At 37.1% G+C, this 19,324-nt stretch overlaps 2 protein-coding genes across 3 annotated transcripts in view; one reads left to right on the top strand and one right to left on the bottom strand.

Annotated features, from left to right (window-relative positions):
• ANKMY2 (ankyrin repeat and MYND domain containing 2) overlaps window positions 1-18,421 on the bottom strand; it is a 33,988-nt gene extending 15,567 nt beyond the window's left edge. The window contains exons 1-4 of one of the 2 annotated variants that reach the window (XM_081079168.1): window positions 18,166-18,421; window positions 10,783-10,847; window positions 7,593-7,731; window positions 5,880-5,978 (exon numbers count right to left, since the gene is read on the bottom strand). In XM_081079168.1, the coding sequence (XP_080935294.1) occupies window positions 5,880-5,978; window positions 7,593-7,731; window positions 10,783-10,847; window positions 18,166-18,232 (370 nt within the window). In that variant the 5' untranslated portion in view covers window positions 18,233-18,421. Of the gene's footprint in view, window positions 1-5,879; window positions 5,979-7,592; window positions 7,732-10,782; window positions 10,848-16,718; window positions 17,710-18,165 lie in introns of those variants that run through there. The other variant, XM_081079169.1, reaches the window with a different exon arrangement.
• Window positions 18,422-18,791: 370 nt separating this feature from the next.
• The window catches only part of BZW2 (basic leucine zipper and W2 domains 2), a 57,598-nt gene continuing 57,065 nt past the window's right edge, over window positions 18,792-19,324 (top strand). The window contains exon 1 of the mRNA XM_081079171.1: window positions 18,792-18,946. The gene's annotated coding sequence lies outside the window, so the exon portion shown is untranslated. The remainder of the gene's footprint in view (window positions 18,947-19,324) is intronic.

The raw sequence follows: 19,324 nt of genomic DNA, 5'->3' as shown, positions 1-19,324 counted from the left end.
GAAAGTGCCATTATATATATCTTGAGAAGTCAAACAGTAATAGGACATATTAAAAATCTGAGGTGCTCTGTTTAGAAAATAACAACCTTCAAGAAAAATGAGAGGCAAGCAAAGCTACTGCAAGTGGGATAGACACATGACAGCCTCAAAATTAACAGAGAACTACGTGTGGGAATTTACAACTGGATATGAAGAAACTAGAGCAGATAAAGACAAACCGTTGCTTCCTTAAAGCACAGTCTACATTGAGCTTCAGAAAACAGATAGATGTTCTATTGAAAACAGTGTTGTAAAACCACTCCTGAAAAACATCAAAATACACACACGAAGATTTGAAGATAAAGGGGTGAGAAGAAAATGTGGAATTAGCTTGTAACTATATCTTCTCACCGGTCTCCCAATAGTATAGTCAGAAATCGCCCTGTTAACAGAATTATTTGTACATAAAAATACCGGCTACATAACAATGACAGTCACAGGTCTCGAGGTTTCTTAGGATCGCACATTTGTCAGAAGAAAAAAATAATATTACTTTACTTTTCTCAAATAGTGCTTACTTTGACATTTTATTTTAATTAATATGCTAATAATTTATATTAGAGTGATATATAAAGTTTATCTTTATAAATTTTACTTAATCTGCATTTATATTTTTATAATTGAAACTACTAAATATTCAGTTTTACTAGTTTTTAAATTTATGAATTCTGAATACATACAAATAAAACAGTACTATTAACATAGAAAATAAATGCTGGGGATGAGGGGAACCCGGGCATTATTTTGCTCCAGTGTTCCTATCACTAGACTTGAGTCTTCTAAATTGAAGGGGCTCACTGAGTCAGTCCTGGGCAGGAGTAATCAGAACACACCCACAAGTAGACACATCCTAGAATTTTAAAAATTTTTTTGAATTTTAATCTCAAGGATAAACTGAAATTGAAACAGACTTCCACAAGGAGAAACAAAAAAATTATAAAAGAATATAAATCAAATTTTCATTTGCAAAACCAAGATTTAGAAAACTGGAATAACTTCTACATATGATTGTGAGAAAAGAATAGCGATATAAGAATCATAAAACTAGCCAAGATATGACTCACATTTCAGAGAGGAAGACAGTTTTGGTTATGATGGGTTTCAAACAATATACAACCTACATACTATCTGAGAAGGTCCTGTCACTAAAACTTAATTGAGAACAGAGAACTCAAGATGGAGCAAGAAGGAAAGGAAGCAGTGGAGAAGAGTCCTTGGCCGCAGAGATATTAATAATTGGAATGGGTGGAGATAGCATATGACTGAGAAATTATACGGTTGACCAGGAGAATTACTGAAAGAGAAGTAACATGCTATGAGATACACTCTAATAACATATTAGTACTTTTAGTATTTTTCAATACTGAACTCTCTCAGCAAAGTCCAGAGCTTGTGGAAGTGATGGAGGAGGAAAGGAAAGGCCTGTTGCTTAACAAAGCCAAAACAGAGGATGTGGAGAAAGAAATAAATGAGTTATAAGGATTTCCTCTTGTTGGGGTGGCTGAATGGGCCAAAACAGTGCCTTGGGGGTGGGGCATAGGGTATAGTTTTGTTCCTGTTTTTAGATGAGAATTGAGAAATAAGGATTTAATTGGGAGTGTTGTGAACAGGGAAGCAAGCACTAGTGGAATAGAAAAGTATTCTTGATCTTTCAAGTTAATAAAAAGAGAAAATATACTCTAACATGACCAGGCCAATCACATTAAGGAAACACACACACACACACACACACACACACACACACACACACACATACACACGAAGAAACAACCACCAAGTGAAATATAGAGTAAAAAAATGAAGTGAAAGAGGAGGAATGCAAAAAAAAAGAGGAAGAATGCAACCAAGTTCATCAGTAATTATATGAAATATGCATAAACTGAATACCTGTTTAAAGAGAATGACCATCTTTTCGGTTAGAAGACAGAATCCACTTATGTTTATAACTACAGAGGTATAGTAGTATTTACACTACTAAAATAAAATGATAAAGTATTGAAAATAAAGGGATGAGTAAAGAGATTATTGGCAAAATGCTAAAAACAAAAAAGGAACCAGGAATGGCTATAATATCAGAAAAAGAACTAAAAATTAAACAAGACAAAGAACAGCATTATACAATAATAAAACCAATAGCAATAGCATAATAAAAAGTAAAAGCTAAAACTATTTCCATTAAAAACCGGAAAAAGACATGAGATGCTAATTATCACTATTATGATTCTTACTTTGAAACCTGAAGTTAATTCAAATAGAAAATAAATAAAAATTAAATAGCTATAAAACTCAGAGACTCTAATAAAAATAGTAAGGAGGAAGAAAAAGAAATCGATAGCTTTCTCTTTATTACCCATAACGAGCTAGAAATGACAAGAGTGTGGAGATAGTGGTGGGAATTTTCCTTATAAAATAGACAATAACTATCAATTACTTCGAAATGCATTTTAAAAGAAGGCATTTTTATATAAAAATAAATTTTAAAAGAACGACTGATATGAAGGAATCTAATAAGTATTATTGAAGGATCAAAAACAAGTTAAAAAGAAAACAATATAAAGATACATTATGTGATGGGGATGGGAAGTCTTAACATCACACAGATGTCAACTCTCTGCAAATAATTATATAACCGTTTAATGAAAGTCCAACAAAAACTGAAAAGGATTTGGGGAAGGGAGGAATTGCATTCAAAGGGAAATAACTGAGAGGACATTTGCTTTACTTTAAAGTCAATGTGATCAAAACAACATGGTATTAATACAGAAAGTGACAAACAGATGTGTGGAAGAGAATATTGGATCCAGAAATAGATACCAGTATATAAGAGAATTTAACTTACTACAAAAGCGATATTTCAGTTCAGTGGGAAAATGCTAAGTGATTTAATAAATTGTGCTATCACCATTAACTAAATATCTATGGAGAAAGGAACTCTAAAATAATAAACTTTAAAAGCACTTTTTTTTTTTTTTTTATCTGAAGTACATTTAGGAGGAGAATACTTAGATTTAACCCATGGTCAAGAAGACCTCTTCTAGCCAGACAAGAAACATGGAAGCTATAAAAGGAAAACTATGACTACTTAGAAATAAATTTTCTATGGTAGAAGTTCCCATAAAGTCAAAAGAAAATCAAGACTGGCATAAAATATTTGTGACACACTTCATAAACAAAGGGTTAACATCCATTATATACAGAAAGCTCCTCAAAACAATAAAAAAGATACAACTGAAAGGAAAAACGAGTAACAAATAGACGAAGGCATCCACAGAAGAGAAAACACAAATGACCAACAATAGAAGCTTAATTTCATTAATATTGAGAAAGTACATTCACAGTACAGCATCTTTTCAACTATCAGGTTGGCAAAAATCAAAGAGTGAAAACACCCAGTTCTGGTGAGGGTGATAATGGGAATGCAAATTGCTATGCCCTTTTGGGAAGCAATCTAGACTTACATTAAAATTAGAAATATACATCTGTGTCTCAATTCATTTTTCTTCTGAAAGTATGTCTTACAGATATTAATGCACTCCCATGTAAAAATTTAAGATCAAGGATCATTATTACATTGTAGTATAGTGATTATAAAAAAAACCTGTAAAATCTAGCAATAGGGGAGAGCTAAATGAACTGTGGTATCGGGCAGCTATTTGAATAACTAATTTATAGCTACTGAGATGGGAGAGACTTCCACAGCATACTGGTGAGTGAAGAAAACAAGTTACAAAGAATGTATTGATTTGTATGATCACATTTTTAAAAGATAACAAAAATCGTGCACATGGGTGCACATACGTATGTATATATGCTGTTCCATTTGAGGGGAATAAAATGGGGAGAATGAGTGTTTAAAAAGACTAATTATATTGGAAAAGATAATGTCAAATCAAAGGATGTAATTTTTCTGTCTATGAAATTAGTCTAAACAGATTAATACACAGTGGAAACATTACTCTTACTTTAGGAAGGGATTGTGGACAATTTCTACCTTAGATTTTTATTAATGTAGACGTGTTGAGAAAAAAGAAAAGAGCATTTGATTATTGGTTAAAACAACAGGTTCCTCCAGTTTCCAGCCCTGTGATCTGCGTAAGTACCTAACCTTTAGCTGAGCTTTCTATGATTACATCATGGACATAATGAAAACTTGCAGAGTTAAACAGAACTTCAGATCATCTTATTCCCTGGCTTCATGGCACATATCAGAAAACAGAGGCCCATGGAGGTGAGGGACTTACCTGTGATCCTGTAACTAATTAGCAGTACACACAAACTAAAATGGGAATCTCAAGATTCCTAGTGTAGCATTCTTTTCTCATTGGACTGACACCCTCATAATTAGCTTAGAGGTGAGTTGGGGCAACCAGGGAGCCCCTAAGTGTGGGAGATAAACATCTCTCTGAAGTTTGCACAGAAAGGCCATAGCTTTCTTAAATCCTCCTAAAATTGAATTAAAATATTTGCTCTCACAGAGCTGTCATAAAGTGACTCAGTGACTGTCTAACTTAATCAACAGCAGCTACTAGTGGTAGTTTTAAGATAATTTTATAGTAAAATTTAACAAAATATACAGTTACCATGACAACCGATATCTAACTAATTCCTACTCTATCTACACCTAAATGTAATTTCTGTCGAAACCTCCTTGGAAGAGGATAGAAGATTCCCTCTCTTTGATGTATTTCTATGGAACTGTTACGATCTCCCTGAGAGTATATTTCACAAGACCGGTCATTGCTATTAGCCTCTAAGTGCCATGGACACATGAATGTCCTCTGTCTTGTTCACCACTGTAACCAAAGCACCTAGAGTGATGCTTGGCATATAGGTTGTAAACATTAAGTATTTGTTTAATAAATTATTAGTCCCCCAGAAGGCTACTTACTGCACTCTCAAAAAATCAGATGTTTACAGCTTTGCTTTTCTATCAATGGACTCTCTTAACTGCCTCTCCTCACTCTTCTAAATCTCCTAGGTTATGTCCAGTAACAGGATTAACATATCAAAAAATATTGGACCCACAATAAATAGCTGTGGTTCATGAGAATGATAATGAAGGAGTTGTATATACTATTATTAAGGCTCCTTCCTATGAATTACATTATTGTAATTATTATTAATAATAGTAACTGATGGCATTTAATTAGTGCTGCACATGGAGCTCTTTAAGTCTATCATCTCTTTTAATTCTTTCAGTAACCACGTAAACATGTTACCTTGAGGAAACTGAAAGTCAGAATCATTCAGTAACCTACCATGTTTCCCCAAAAATAAGACTGAGCCAGACCAGCAGCTCTAATGAGTCTTTTGGAGCAAAAATTAATGTAAGACCCAGTCTTATATAAGACTGGGTAAAACATAATGTAATATAATATAACATAACATAACATAATATAATACCAGGTCTTATATTAATTTTTCCTCCAAAAGACACATTAGAGCTTATGGTCTGGCTAAGTCTTCTTTTCAGGGAAACACGCTACTAGTGAGTGGCACAGCTAGAATTTAAACCCAAGACCACTGACTCCACAGTTCATGTTCTTAAACATTAGGTTAATCTACTTCCCTTAGAGAAATAAAATATGCTCACTCAAAGCATTTATCTGCAACTAAAATGGCCCCACCATACTCTGTATCTCACAAAGTGGAAATTCCAAAAAGCTTGTTCATTTTCTCCAAAGTGTCACTGCGTATTTTATTAAGTTAGACAAAACCTAGAGAGCTGTGAACATTATATTGTTAAAAAAAAAAAAATGTTCTCCGAGAAGCAAAGTGGTATTTTTTCCATGGAGAAAATTTTGGGTATAACCTCATGTAAAACTGCTGTAAAAACTCACCCACAAAGGCTGCCATCTGAGCTGCTGTTCTTCCCACAGAGTTGACAACATCTGTCTCAGCGCCAGCTTCCAACATTACCCACGTGATGTCTTTATTACCTAGGGTTAAATGGGAACGTATTTGCTAATGTTAAGGAACTCTCAGTTCAAATACCCCTTTCTAAATTATCTGTACCCTTTCTTATCATTTATTAAGTTTCAGGTTTTCATCATATGGATATTTCCATTTTTTTCCTAAACTATAAATCATAATGACAGTAAAGAGTAAAATGCTACAAGAACCCACATAGAAATTAAACTTATTTTCTGGAAAACACATCAGGCAAAACAAAAATTGAATAGATATGAGTATTACTTTTTTTTTTTTTAAACAGGATGAAATACATTTTTCTTAATGATGATGCTTAGTACAACGTCAAAACAAACAAAAATATCAAAACAAAGACAGAAGAGATAAAATGAAGTCTTCACTTAATATCTGCTAACCCAATCCATCCATTTGCATTTATTCTATGTGCATTCTATCACTAATGGAATCATTATAGATATTTAGCTATTATAAACTATACTAAGTGAACAGTATTTTCCACTAATTTTTGCAATTTGAACTACAATTTCCTTAGGGACAGTTCCTGGAAATCACTGCGGGATCAGAGTATGCATACTTTAAATGCATTTTGCTAGGCTGCCTTCCAGCAAGGCTGGGCTGATCCCAAAAGAGTGCAAAGAAGTTCCTTACACCAATGCAGGCATTATCATTTTTTCTTAACCTCTGCCAATATGGTAAGTGAAAAATGATTACTTGTTGTAATTTACATTTCTCTGATATTGGTGAAAATGTTTTATATGTTTATTAGACAGTTGTATTTCTTTTATTCCCTGTTCCATTTTCTATTTAATTTTCTACAGCAGTATTTGTCATTTCTAATCGATTTATAAGAACTTTGCATATATAATATGACCCTTTAAGATATGTAGTAAATACTTTCCTTAGTTTTTCATTTGTATTTTAACTCTATATAGTATATTCTATATATGGAAATGTTACAATTATATATATTCAAATTGGTCAATGTTGTCCTTTTTGAATTCCATATTTTATATCAGGCTTAGAAATGCTTTCCAGGATTATAAAAATACAGACTATTGCTTTTAAAGTATGATAATATTACATCTTCATTTTCTTAAAACTGTCAACAATTATAGATACCTCCACTTAATTTTAGATAATGTTTCCCAATTTTCTTTATTTACTAAATCGTAAGCAACATGAATCAGAATAAATTTCTAAATGGATCGAACTATATAGCACATAAGTATCAGTGAAGCAAACATACAGCTCCATCAGAGCAGCTATTTTCTCAAGAGAACAACAAAACTTTTCATATTACTTCAATATACAGAACATTAAGGAACGATCGTGTAATAACTTGAAAGCATTAAGATCCAGCTCCTTGTCTACACAAAATATATTGTCACTACAAAGAATCCATTCATTTAAATAGTAAAACAGATGAACAAACTAACTATACAAAATTTCATGCATAACAGCTTTTCAAAAACCAATTCCCACCATTCTTTTCCATTAGAATTGACCTTCACATTACTATAGTAAAAATGCATTTCATTTAAGAATATATGTCTTTATAAAAAAAAAAATTTGTACAGGTGACTAATACTAAGAACATATTAGAATAAATGCTAAAACTTCACCAGAAAGTGCAGCAAACATGAGGGCTGTGTATCCATGTTCATGTTGATGACAATTTACGTCAGCTCCATGTCGCAAAAGTAATTTGCACATATCAAGTTTTCCTTTATATGCAGCATGCATTAGAGGAGTCATTCCATTCTTTAACAGAAAGGAAAGATATACATTAATTTTACTTATTTACTTTTCCTCTACCTATATGAGCAATTCCTGCAATTAAATTAAAAACACAAAATAAACATGAATTAATAAAATCATCTTTATAAACTATAAAGTACTTTCATACATAACTTGTCAAATGACCAGAGCAGGGATCAGAACCCAGATGATCAGGGCTCTCATCTCTACCAAATATTCTTAGTTCCTAGAGAAACCAATGAATAAACAGATACAAATGCATTAGAAAAAAAACACACACAAAAACTAAGGATCAACCTCAAAACGGAATGTCTACCAAGGGGAAAACTGAATAGAGTACGCAATATCCTTAACCAGATATTATAAAGCTATTGCCTGAATTCATCTGTATTGGAGAGATTTCCATGAATTACTGCCAATGAACAAAACAAGATGAAGTAAATATATATTATAGTGGTATGATTTCTAAAGCAATGATCTCCCAAACCACATTTACAATTTGATCATATATATCATTTGGTTATAAAGAAAATTGTATAAATATGAGAAAAAGCTTGGTAGTGTTTACATGCTAGATAAATGAACAAGCTATTCTCTGTAAGTGAATGTTCTCAGTAATCCAGGATAAATTCTGTAAGGACTGGAATTTCAAAGTTGTTTTGGATGAAAACCTCTCTAAAACATACTATCTCTTACCTTAGTAAATCTTAGAATGCTAATATAATCTGAATTGTTCTTGATGATTCCAGACTCTTACTGTGAACATAAGCCATCAATATTCTCAGAGGGCTATTGAAGTGAGAACAATAGGGAAGCTGGGACCTCAGGTGGTTGTACAAGAGGCTACTTAGTGGGAGTAGTCAAAGTTTCTTGAAAGTAGTAATAGAAAAATGATAAGAAGATTATAACTTTAAGACTCCCTTAGTTGGATCTACAAGGATGGGGTGTTTGAATGTTGGGGTGGGTTGGGTGGATGTGGGTAATCAGAATCTCATTATACAGAAGCAGTGTTAAGGGAGTGGGAATGGACTACATGGGCATACCTTTTTTTTAAAACTTTCATTTATTGTGTTTTTCCCATCAGCTCCAAGTCAAGTAGTTGTTTCAATCTAGTTGTGGAGGGCACAGCTCACAATGACCCATGTGGGGATTGAACTGGCAATCTTGTTGTTAAGAGCACTGAGCTCCAAACAACTGAGCTAACTGGCCGCCCCTGGTCATACCTTTTGAATGAGGCAAAAATGTACTCAGAGCATGACTAGGACGATAGCCAGTAAAGGATGATATAACAGATACATAAGAAGTTAGTGTGTAGCCTGGAGGGAAAGGAAGGACAATACAGGTGGACAATCACCCAGCAATCCCATCTTACAATGAATGAGAGGTTATCTGGCTCAAAGTGAATAATCCCAAGACTACAGAACTGTCCTATAATTTTATATATATATATATATATATATATATATATGTTTTATATATATATAATTATATATATACATACACACATATATATGTGTGTGTGTTTTAAATACAGTGTGTGTTTTAAATACAGTTTTCAATACAATGTGATAATATGCTTAAGAGCAAAGGAAATGTGCAAAGCTTTTGGATCTTACATTACAAACTGTCCTTGTGTTTTTATGTCTGCTTGTGTTTGCGTCAATTATGTCAGCCCATTTATCTGTCTGCCTCACTGTTTCCTGATACTCCCTTTCTTCTCATTTAAAAAAAAAAAATTCTCATTTTTCTCTTTGGTGCGTCTGTTTACCAGTTGTCTTCTTAGCAGGGATTGGTTTTCAGAGCCAACCAACGAGAGAGCTTCTTTCCAAAGATCTAATGAGGTATCCCCACCGTATCATTTGCTGTGCTATCTCTGAACCTGTTTCTGATACATTTTTCCCCATATAAAACTTTTTGGACAAATGTTGTGTTTTCAGTTCTAAATAGTAGGCAATTTCTACTTCTATTTCTTCCTTTACCCAAGAATTATTTACAATTAACTTTTTTCAGATTATATGTTTTATTATTTGGATCATATTTTTATTTATTTTCAATGTATTCTATTTCATTTGGTGAATTTGTCTGAAATTAGCTAAAAATTCCTTTATAAATAGTATAATACATAGACTAATTTTTATTAATGTTCCATGTAAAAAGAAGATGTAGTATTTTTTCCTTATATGCAGTATACAGACTCTTAATTAGCTTAGCCAAATTTTCTGTCCCCCGAATTACTTTTTTCTACTTAATCTGATGGCTTCTGAAAGGTGCTATTCTGGTTTTACAAATTTCTCCTTTTAATCCTATCTTTTTCTTTATGAAAATCAGAGCTTATAACATCAGAGCTTATAAGTGAAGGCTTAAAGCTGCTATGTTCTCAGTGGATTATTAATTTAATCTATAAGAAAGTGTTGATCTATTAATGTTTATTTGCTTTAAATTTTATTTTGTCTGATACTAATTTTGCTACCCATGTGTGAGTAAAGGGTTAACAAAACCGGTTCCCCTTCTCCATGAGAGACTGAAGTTCAGTTAACTCGCTAGCATTACAACAGTGCTGTATATCAATAGCCACTAACCACATACAGCTAAGGATTGATACTGAACAGCTCACAATAGACATTACCATCATCTCAGAAAGTTATTTTGTGTAGCAAGTGTTCTAGAAAGTAGACTTTGGGTTTAGCTAATGTTCCCTAGAAGTAGAATTGCTGGATCAAAGGTACGCACATTTAAAAATGACACAAATTCTAAAATTTTCACCAGAATGAAATGCCAGTTTACACCAAACCATTAGCATATAAAAGTCCAATGTTTCCCACACTGCACAAGAAATGATATAATTTTGGTTTAATTTGCACCTATTTGATCAGTGATAAAATTAACCATGTTCTTACATGCTTATTTGCCTTTGTGACCTGTCTGCTTACATTTGATTTAGATATTAGTGTAACTTGTGCAGGCACACACGTTAGAAAACAATTCTTATTAGATTTTTATATTATCCATTCTCATAGGAAATAAAACACTTCATTAAACTTTTTAACATTTTACCTCATCCAAACAGTTGACACGAACATTCTTGCTGCCTAATAGTGTTCCAGCCTCTTGGATAGTACCTTAAAAAAAAAAGTTATTTATCATTAGAATAGAAAAAAAATCTAACATCAAGGAAACAAATTTTAAAGGGTTATCTGTAAGACTACTCAGGTTAGGTTATTAAGAAATAAAGCATAAATCACATACTATTATTCCACAAAGTAATTATCCACAAGAACAGATTTATAGAAACTAAAATAGCTCCATCTTGTTTTTATTTCCACTGACCTTAGAGTATATTAAATTGGCCACATTTTCCTTTTGGCAGTAATACCATAATCACAAAGCACAATATTCTTAATACTGAAACAAATCTTAAAGGGCATCTAGTCCAACCTATCATCCAAAGCTTAAATTCCAGTCAATATAATAATTGGAGTTCAAAATACAGTCAGTATTTATATACTTTTTCACCACTGGGCCCTGTGAATTGATGGCATACTAATAATAGAATTCTTGGTTTGGAAATGCTTAGGTAAACATATCTTTAAAGCCTGGCACTATATAAAAGTGCCCTAGAGTCAATATTCAGACTCTCATACTGAAAGTCCGCTAATGTAATCCTGAAGGTCAGGGCTCTATAAATTTGGATAAAAGCTGTAATTGGGCCACAACTGGCAGGTTTTTCCAGTCTTCTGTAAGGCATACAGACAGAAGCAAGTAGTTGCAGGAGAGAATGTTGCTATTATCATCATGAATAAGAGTCAGCCACAGGTTCTGCCAAAAAATTTCTGGTTTGACGGGGAAGAGAACAATGGAATCGAATGTTCTCAGAGAGAAAGGATGAGATAAGCCTCTACTGTGAAAGGACACAAAAGAATAAGAACATCCTCTAACTAGGAGTTATTTCTTCTCTTTAAAATTAGAATTATTATAGTTCGAGCATGTGCTAAATGCTGCTCCGTTTCCCGTTAAAGGTGGAATGCAGAATAAAGATAAGCGTGCTTCTCCCTGACCTGCTTCTTAGGGGTGTCAGCTGGTTGCCCGTCACCAACCTGGAATAGACAGAGAAAGGTCTCCTAGGCTGAGAGACAAACAGCCCTGCTGGGGAAATGTGAAGGAATAACTTGCAAGTCCATGGAATATGGCAGCGCTAGTTTGTAAATAGTGCGTGGTCTGACCCTGTACACCATCTGAGAGCAGCTGGTATCACTGGCGGAATGGCTACAGATGAGAGGTGAAAGCCTTCAAGTGTGTAAGCCACCCTTATCCGGTGGCTTCTTATCACACTTTCTCAAACATCTTCAGAGAGGAATTACAACAGAACAAAAACTCCCACACCCCACTTTCACTTGAGCAAGATGTTTTAGCTAAGTCCTAGTGTCCTCCAAAGAATAACTGAAGCTATTTTCCATCTGATCAGGAGATGTTTATGCAGTAAAGGGAGAACACTATAGGGATTATTAGCAAGTCAAGGCCTGCTACATGTTAGGGGAAGATGAAACTTAAAATCATAATTGGCTCACTTTAAAGAACAGGCCTATAACTATTAAATGTTTCGCCCAATGGCCAGCAATCGACGTTAAATCTGTCCTGTCAAGGAGCAATTAGATTCTTAAATATGCTCTCCTCCATCTCTGAGCTTTTTCACATACAGCTGGTAGTTGCCAGGGGCTGGGAGTAGAGGAATTGGGGAAATGGTAAGGGTACAAACTTGCAACTACATTTAAGTTCTGGAGATCGACTGTATTATATAGTGATTATAGTCAATAATACTGTATTATAAATTTTCAAAGTTGCTAAGAGTCTAGATTTGAAATGTTCTCAATACAAAACAGAAATGATATCATGTGACCTGATATGTGTTAGCTACTGCTAATGTACTAATCATATTGCAAAATATAAATGTGTCAAACTAACACATTGTACACTTCAAATTTACCAAATAGTATGTCACCTATATCTCAATAAAACATAAAATAAAATACAAAAAAAAAAAAGGAGCAATTAGAAATGAAAAAGAGAAAGATGAGGCATGCACACACATATCACTGCATGCCAGTTAGCCTTTTGAAATGCAGGGACCAAGATGAGAAATTTTTTTCTGAAATAGTTTGGGCTTCTAGAGAATGAAAACAGATTTTGGAAAATGGATGAGCAAAACACCCAAACAGAAAAAACTTGTGACGATTTCTAATTTGGTATTCCTAATGTAAAGACAGTAAGAAACCGGTTTAGAATAGCACAGAAATGTGAAACACAGATTTTTACTTTCTCACTGTCCATAGTAGCTTTTCAAACAATATTTTGCTTTTATGTTAAAAGATTCATTTTTTTACTCTGGGAAAGAAGTTATGTTAAATCTCATTTAACAAACTCTTAAGAGTCAGGATACAGTACTACTGTGTTTCCCTGAAAATAAGACCTAACTGGCCAATCAGGTCTAACGTGTCTTTTGGAGCAAAAATTAATGTGAGACCCAATATTGTATTATATTAATTATATTATATATTATATTATATTAACCCGGTCTTACGATAAAATAAGACCGAGTCTTATATTAATTTTTGTTCCAAAAGACGCATTACAGCTGATTGTCCAGCTAGGTCTTATTTTGGGGGAAACACAGTATAAGGGAGACATGAAATGACCCAACATTTATCTTAGGTGGAGACAAAAATTAAGAGATTGATAACTTACAAAAGTAATATTTAATGATTTGTTTTCCTTTTGAGAATTTCTCCAAGTAGCTCAACCAAAGAAGAAAATACAATCCAACCTGCCTCCTGCGAGTGGGGCTGACCAACCTAATCTGGATGGTTCAGCATTTTAGCCAAGAAGAGACAATGCTAACAGGGATATTCCCATGTTACCACCTTCTCTCCTACCTCACTCCAGGACGACCATGAAATTGAACAAATCCTATGAAACCCTCAGCTTCCTCATCTGTGAAGCAGATAGGAGTATCCAACCCATAGAGTTCAGAGGAAGACTAACGGCTTGTCCTAATGGTGGGCCCAGCGTACTCTCTCAGTGCACCCGAGATGCTCTTGTTATTGTATATTCAGAGCAGCATAATATAATTAATTGTTATTTCTAATATCTAGATTGGGACCACAAATCTCTAACTGAAGACAAGCAGATGTGAGCAGATGTAGTCAAAACAAACAAAAAGGGAGAAACAATCTTTTGACATTTCTATTTCCAGCAATCCTTCAGCTAACCATAGGATTTGGTATGGGTTTCAACCAGTTAGTGGGATCCCCAAAAAGGGATGTTGTAAGGAATCTAATCCAAGTTATTTAAAATACTGTTTGTCGTGTTAGTTGCTATAATGTGTATGTATAAGTAAAATCACATATAAAATAATGTCATAATTTAAAAATAACAATATATGGATTTAGATTTAATTATAACTACATAGTTATAAATGTATTTTAAAAGTAGAGACTTCTAATTTAACTATATTTTGAAATGGTGAATTTATTTAAATGTGAAATTTCTAAAAGATCTCTTAGTCGTATCTATTATTAGACTATGTAACAAAATGGCCTTCAATTAGGATTATGAATCACTGCATAAAAATTAGAGTATCTAAAAGAGCTGTTGTTTTGTAAATGAAAACAATGAAGCCCATAGAGCATAACCTGCCCAGTCATTGAGTTAATGGTAACTATATATTTAAATTAAATTTTTTCTTTGATCTCTATAATTATTAGTAGACCTGAATCTTTCTAAACCATAAAAATATTAAAAATAACAATATTAACTACACAGGACTTACAGCAAGATCTTTCTTAACAGTCCAGAATTGGAAACAACTGAAATATCCATCGAAGCAAATGATTAGCAAACAGTGATATGACCATACATGAAAATAAAATAAAAAATAGACTATTGGTACTGCATAAATGAACCTCAAAATCATGATGCCGAGTAAAAGAAGCCATGCCAAAAAAAAAAAAAAAAAGACTACTTACTATATGATTCCATTTAAATAAAATTCTAGAATAAAGGGATCTAATCAACAGGGACAGAAACCTATCAGCGGTTCCCTGGAGACAGTGGTGGAGGGAGTGACAGATAATAAAAAGGCATAAAGAACCTTTTGTGGGTGATGGAACTGTTGATTATCTGGATTATCTGGATTGTAGTGATGGATGTATACCTAAATGAAAACTGATTTTTAAAAAGTATACACTTTAAATGTGCACCATTTATCGTATTTTAATTTTACTTCAATAAAGCTGGTAGAATAAGCTTTATTATCCAAACCTGTTTCATCGCTCATTTTACAGAACAATTGAAGAAAAAAAAGTGAGTACATTATTATCTTGTTAAGTCGACAACAGTAATTCCAAGGATTTCAAGTACTAAACAAGGTAAGTAATGGGATATCTTCTGGTTTATATCCTTCAAGAAGGTTTAATGTATTTTGAAACAGTACTTCCTCTGTGCTTAAGGAAAAAAGATACCAGAACTTAGAAGAATGGGTCAATCTACCAGGGATACAAGCCAGTAAAATGTGCTTCAGTCATTTCAATTTTTACTCCTTAAATGTTGTGAAATAGATGCGTCTTTATCTATGATTTATATGGGTAGGAAACAGCTTAACTTTCACCTGGAACATCTTGGCATTCTAACACATATACAATCTGTAGAATGCCTCGCATGTGAATTCACTCAGAAAATGAAATTGTTCTAAAAGTGCCCAGGGGCAATGTGTGCTATTTTCTGGACTGGAAGTCTGCTTAACTTCTGGAGGGCAGTGATTGGAAGAAAAAAGCACTCAAACATTTGCTGAGTTTATTTTAGATTGGCCAAGATGATAGGTCACACTTGGCTGAAAATTTATTGTTAGTTCCAAGTACTAGTACTGACTAATCTAGTGCTTCTCAAAGTTGAGAAATCTACCGAAGGGTGAAAAAAATATTAAGAACCCCCCCACTCCCTTAAAAATATGCTTCTTACACAATAAATTTTGCTCATGACCTTTATTCAATTATTAACCAAGTATTATTTTACAAATTGAATATCTTCAAAACTACAAAAGTTAATAACATTTAAAATAAAAATTAACTTGACAGATGATGTTTTCCTGAATATTAAATTGCCTCTCAAAGCGAATACAGTGTGGATGGCTATGGTGCTGGTTTCATTTTTTTGTTTTGCTTTCAAGTCCAGCATATTTCTAGGACTATGGGCCGTATGGTATCTCTGCTCCACCGCTTTTACCTGTGTGACACTGGGCAAGTTATCTAATTTCTCAGTTCCTTGGTTTTCTTCTCTCTAAAGTGAAGACATGTTTACCATAATAACACCCAATACTAGTAACATTTAAAATTCCTTACATATACTAATTCATTTCATCATCACAGTGTTGTGAGGTGGGTACCACTTTTCACATGGAGAAGGTGAAGCTCAGAAACAGACACTTGCCCAAGGACACATCACCAGCAAAAGACTGTGGTAGGATTCCAAACCAGGCCTGCATGGAACCACATCCCATACTGTCTCTCATAATGTCGTAGCTGAAAAGTAATTCCGAGTTCATCAAGTGATAATAATTATGCCTGGCTCATAATAACATTCAATAAAGGTTGGCTATAGTTTTCGCCTATCTCCCATTACTTCTCTTTGAGAGTATAGTGGTATCCCACGGACCTTTACTTGATAAGAACTTATCCACATACTAAGTCCATCTCAGTTCTTCTCTCCTCCTCTTTTGCCCACAGAATCGGTGAAAAACAGCTTGTGTGCCGAGGTGCAACTTGATGCAGGATATGCGCCCAGAAATACCACAGCACTAACCTGCTTAAATTCACATTAATTCTCTTTTATTTAATCTTTAAAATATAAACTGGTGGACATCTAAGAATATATCCAAGAATTCCCCCCCACCACCACCACGACTTGCCCGGTTCAGAGACCCACTTTATAAAACTACTCACTTGTTTACACTTTTAAGAGAACAGGATAGCTCTGGACTGCTTTACAACATTATTTGCATCCGTAGTGGATTGTGGGTTGATCCTTTGTCTCCTTTTTGCCCAGCACAGTACCTGGCACACAGCTGGGACTCACATGTTTGCTGAATTGAATCCCAGAGCCACCAAAGGCAGGGAGAAATTACCCAGAGAGAGAGTTAGAATAGAAAGGCTGCAATGCCAAATAGGTCAGTGATAACCGTGCAGAACAAACGAAGACACCAAGCCCCACAATTCCAGGCAAAGAACATTTACGATAAATATAGCTGTGACTTAAAATTGTTGAGATCAGATGGGGTGGGCTCCGCTCATCGGCACCTGTTGAGTTCAAATCCGATTTTTTCTTTTTTCTTTTACGTTTAGACTTTCCTTGTCAGCATGAAGAATAAATCTGCCTTACTCTCTCTGGGGGTCCAGATTTGCACTTGACCACTTAGAAAGAAAGAAAAGACTGGAAACTGGGAAACCTTCATGCTGCAGTGCCTGGCCTCTCTGGCATTCGAGGGCAGACGTGGCTTTCTCATTCTTGAGCTTAAAACAACCACATTGACTGTGCCCTCCGTCCCCACCCCCGCTCTGTGGCTGCAGGAGAAGTCACCTAGTCAGGCTTTTGTACCTGCCAGGTAACGGGACTTAGCAGGGAACACCTCTGGGACGTCCTTTCCGGAATGAGGGGGAAACACGGCTTCTGGCTCGTCCCCAGGGCCCGCGTCTCCCTCCCTACCACGCGGAGCGGAGGAAGCGGGACACGCGTGGCGAGAGCGGAAAGGAAAGCGCGATTAGAAGATCGCAGTCGTGCTATGTGTGCTGAGCGGTGTGGACGCCTAGCCGAACTCCTCGCTTCTCTGCAAGTTCCTACAGGGGGTAGAGGGGGTCTGGACGCAGAAACCCCAATGGGGCAAATTACAGAACTAGTTCTGTGTCCTGATAAAGAACCGTTCTCCTTAGTAGCTCCCTCCACCCCCCAAGCGGGGGCGGGGACAGCGAAGGAATCCAGATCTTTCGGCCTCCGGAAGTCGAAAACGGCCTATTAAACACCCGTCTAAGAACCTGAAACTACCAGGCCACTGTCGCCAAAATCATCGAAGGAGTGTTGAAGAATGCACATCCTGGGGACCACACCCCTGGATCGTTCGCTATAATCTGAGGGGGGACCTGGAAATGTGTGCCTTTCCAAAAGCTACTTTAAAGGACGAGCCTCTGTCCCCTCCGCTCTCATCCCAGCACTTCTTCTCCCTCCCTGCCTCCCCGCCCCCGCAACCGGTCCCAGACCAAGCGAGAAACGCTATTTCCCGGTCCCGGGCGGCGATCTTTGCAGAACCAGGGTCAGCGGGGCCAGGGGCGCCTCCGGGGCTCCGCCACGCCTCCAGGCCAGACTGGCAGCGCCTCCGGGGCAGCCCAGCACCCATACCTTTTCCGATGGCTTCCAGCAGCTCCTTTTCCTCCTGGGTCAGCTCGCCTTTCTTGATGTGAACCATTGCTCCCGCCAGCTTGAAGGTGATTCTGAGTCTTTGGAAGAATTAAAAAATAATGACGTGTCTGTGTTAGGGACGCCAGCCGCAGAGGGGCAATTAGAGACCAGAACGCAGAGTAGCCAACCGCGCAAGCATTCGAATTCTCTCCTCTCTCCCGCGGGCCGGCGAGCAGCCGGCGAGCTCCGGCGAGCCGGGCAGGCGGTCTCCGCAGGCCCCAGCGGCAGGCACCGCCCCCCGCGCATCATTGGCCGGGTCCGTAGGAGGAGCCGTAAGAGGAGGCAGCCAAAGACTCCCATTGGAGTAGCCTGGGAAGACAAAAACAAATGGAGAAAACCAGCGGGGGGGGAATTAAATTCCTCTTACCCGTTTCCCACTCCTATCCTGTCGGGTTCAGATACGCAGGGTCACGCCCACATTTAAAAACTCTATCTGTAAGTTCTGTGTCCGGCGATGGCTGCTTAGGGCGTGCAGAGGCCCCCGGTTCTCGCTCACCTCCCCCCCTTCCTCCGGAGTGGCGCGGCCCGGGTCGGGGGCGGGCTGGGAGGCGGGGCGGGGCGGGGCGAGAGGCGGGGCTGCGCCGGGCTCCGTGTGTCTATGTCAATGTGTCTGTCCTTCACTCCTCCATTGTCTGCCGCCGCCACTGCTGCTGCCACCACTGCCGCTGCTGGAATCGCCGCAGCTCCCAGCCTCGCGCGTCGCCGCTACCTTCTCCGACAGGTGAGAAGCAACCCAGGTGGGGCAGGGGGAGCGGAGGGGGCTGCGGGAACCGCGGCCGTCGCCCCGCTGCGGCTTCCACGGGGTCGGAGCTGGCTGGGAGGAAGCATGTGCCTGCTGGGGTGGGGGGCTTACTGCCTCTCCGTGGGGAAGCACACCCTCGCCACGATGAACCTCACACGTACCACGGATCAGTGCCTCCGAGTGAAGACCCGCCACTGGCCACATGTGGACGCCCCGGGAGACCCTGGGACCGCGAGTGGGTGGGGGCCCACCACGCGGTGGGAAGTGGCGGGTGCACATCGTCTCGCGCGTGGCACGGCCAGATGCGTCTCCCAGGGAGGCGGGGGCTGAAGCTCAGGACTGGGGCTGGAAAGGAAG

Source organism: Rhinolophus hipposideros, assembly GCF_964194185.1.
Source record: "Rhinolophus hipposideros genome assembly, chromosome: 18".
In the NCBI taxonomy this organism is placed as follows: Eukaryota; Metazoa; Chordata; class Mammalia; order Chiroptera; family Rhinolophidae; genus Rhinolophus; species Rhinolophus hipposideros.
This window is presented reverse-complemented; position numbering and strand designations above follow the sequence as displayed.